The 3,009-nt window shown below is 34.7% G+C and overlaps 1 protein-coding gene across 1 annotated transcript in view; it reads right to left on the bottom strand.

The window, feature by feature from the left end:
• Positions 1–883: 883 nt before the first annotated feature.
• Positions 884–3,009, bottom strand: part of LOC104521328 (solute carrier family 22 member 15-like) — a 23,585-nt gene continuing 21,459 nt past the window's right edge. The window contains 3 exon segments of the mRNA XM_010163287.2: positions 884–967; positions 1,977–2,135; positions 2,562–2,634. Of these exon segments, the coding sequence (XP_010161589.2) occupies positions 884–967; positions 1,977–2,135; positions 2,562–2,634 (316 nt within the window).

Here is a 3,009-nt window from a genome sequence, read left to right as displayed (position 1 = left end):
AACATTTGTGATGCACATATTCCAACATAAATATATTAACTGTTAACCAAACACACACCCCCCCAGCCCGCCCCACAGGAAGAATTTCCAATTCACATGTGAAATGTATTGGATTACATATTATTACATATACCATACATGTTATATATGTATATATATACAGATACAATGACTCATGTTCAATAATTTATAGTTCCACATGTACAGCTAGGATTTAATAACCTTTGTCTAAAAGGTTACTCGCCCTCTCCTTTAAATGCACCTCTTAAAGGCCTGACATTTTTCCAATATAATACTATTTTTAACTTTATGTATCTTTTCATGTATGACTGCATTAAAACATTACTTACTCCCACAATGAAATCTATTTATTCTCCTTTCAGATCTCCTGTTTAGGTTTCTTGTGCTAGACATACTAAGGCCAATAACCCATAAAAATCTTTGGTCTCTTCACACTGTGAGGTATACCATAACTTAAGGTAAAAAACCCTGTAAAGAAAATTAGCATATACAGGATGCTGTTACTTTTCACGATTAGAGCTTGCCTGAATATATAAGGCCATCTAAATTTTAAATTATACGCATCACTTCAATTATAACATTATAGCTTCATCTGAAGCTAGCAATTACATTTTGTAAAATAAATTAATACTTCATTTTAAGAAGCTGTAGAGAAGTCCAAACATCCCAAGTATGCTTTTGTTAAGGCATTAAATTAATGCACAGATTTGTCACCTCTTTTCTCATAAGCTTTGATCAGCTTCTTCCATCTTCTGAATTTGCCTCCACGTAAAACTGTTCAACATGCTACAGACAGCATTATACATGAGTCCTCCAACATTTCCTGTCAGCTATAGAGAGCAAGACTCTGCCCTTCCAACTGTTACAGCACCTTCTCAATGGAGGCTTCATTTCCAACCACAGACAGGCCTTCTGAAACTTAAGTGTTTTCTTCTAACTGGTTTGCCTGTCAGACGGAAGAAAAATAATTACTGAAAAACAGTTTACATGTCTTATTTTTCTTGTTCTATTTTATAGGCTAGTATTAAACATGAAAACAAGAAGTAATTGATTTTTTAAAAATTAGAAGTTAAATGATACTCAAAAAGCTCAAAAATTATTTTTTTCCATTTCAACTGAATGCAGTATTAATACGTATTAGGCATAAAAAGAAAGCATAATAGTGTGGGTAGTATGATTAAACTGATTAAGTACAATAATTACCAGATAATTAATAAGCTAGCATATCAAGAAAAACATGAGAAAAACTTATATTCTTTTTCATCTACACTAAGTCTGCTTAGCTCTAAGCTAACAGCTCCTTTCTTACAGGAATTCTCCCACCCCCACCCCTCCCCGCTTTATTAAAACTCTTTCTTCCGGGAAGCCATTCCCAAACTTAGGGAATCTACTTCACATTTTCTATTCTGTCACCTGTTGAAACAAACAAAACTTTCATTTCCTACTTCAAAAGTTTTAATTAGTGCATATCAACAGGAAAACACTTTAAATAGCTCTAACCCAGGAGACTAACAAAGGATAAAGAACTTCCTTAGATATATATTAATTTTAGATTATGTTCTACTACAAAACATTACAAAAAGGCACAATCCAATATATGAAAAACATGCCTAGTTGTTTTACTGTACAAGCACAGGAACGTGCTGAATGTATTGTTTCCAGTTATTTTAGACTGCCTTTCTAAAATTTGTTTTCCATTAAGGAAACAAAATAGTATTCATTTACATAGAATTTAATACATCTAGGTGAAAGTTGTTAGCCTTTTCAACTTTAAGAGTCAAAGAAAGAATAAATTTAATCCCCACTGAAGGCAAGAGAAAGATGGCCATAAAACTTCATGCACGCGTTCTTTCATGCACAATCTAAGCTATAGGCACTAAATAATGGCTCGCATAGTATAGAGGGGAAAACAATGCAAAGCTACAGTAAAAAAACAAAAAAAGAAGTTACTCTGCCTCTTTGTTTTTAAGCACTTGGTATTTGGGACTCTGGAGATCTTCAATGCTCTCAGCAATCGGCTTATTTAGTGTTTCTGGCAGAAGGAGAGTCAGGAATCCCGCTGACAGGCCACTGATTCCAAACACCACAAATGGTACAGAAGGACTAAGAGATTTCTAAAATTTAAAGAACATAGTAAAAACCCAGCAACCTTTCACTTCAGCAATATGTGTAATTATCCATTTCCAAAGAAACCTGATAAATGTCATTTCACAGAAAGAACTTCATCTTAAAACTTTGTCTACATGCCTAAAAGGACTGAGTGAGACTCAGCAATACCACATTATATAACAAACATCTCACTAACAGATGAAATATTAACACAGTACAGAACATTAGGTTATTATTTCCAAAAAGGATAAAATACTAGGTATTTTTAAACATCTTGTGCATTAATTCTTGAAACGAGGTGACCATTATTTATTTTTTCATAAAAACAAATTATTTTCAAGGAACAGACATACGCAGTACCAAAATAAGTGAAGTGTTTCTGAGAGAATGTAACAAATCTGAGTTACATAAGAAGTAGAAAATAATCTTACCATAGATGGCACAAATGGAGCCAAAATGCCCCCAAATCTGCAAGACATGGAACAGACACCCAAGCCAGCATTTCTGTTTCAAACAAAGGATGAAAGTTTTGTAGTTTCAGAATACACGACAGAGTCATGCACGAACACGTGGTGGCACTGTCAGAATCAATTTTTTTTTTAAAGTTATCAGTAGTCTTTTTTGAAAAAAAAGTTTTTACAGACCTCCAGCAGTTACTCCAAGATTTTCTACAACTGGCTCCTAGCAAGGTAAGCCATATTCTTTCAAACTAACAAAAGCTCTTTGTTGTGCAATCCTTCACAGAAGTTTGCACAAGGAGAGGGGTTTTCCAATCTGCCTGTACTGGGTTTGCATGGCAAGGTTTTGGTAGCAGGACAGGGGGGGATATGGGGTGGCTTCTGTGAGAAGCTGCCAGAAGCTTCCCCCATGTCCGACCCG

The sequence above is a fragment of the Antrostomus carolinensis genome, unplaced genomic scaffold (assembly GCF_000700745.2).
Source record: "Antrostomus carolinensis isolate BGI_N321 unplaced genomic scaffold, ASM70074v2 scaffold40472, whole genome shotgun sequence".
In the NCBI taxonomy this organism is placed as follows: Eukaryota; Metazoa; Chordata; class Aves; order Caprimulgiformes; family Caprimulgidae; genus Antrostomus; species Antrostomus carolinensis.
Note: the sequence above shows the minus strand (reverse complement) of the source record. Positions and strands in the feature narration are given on the sequence as shown.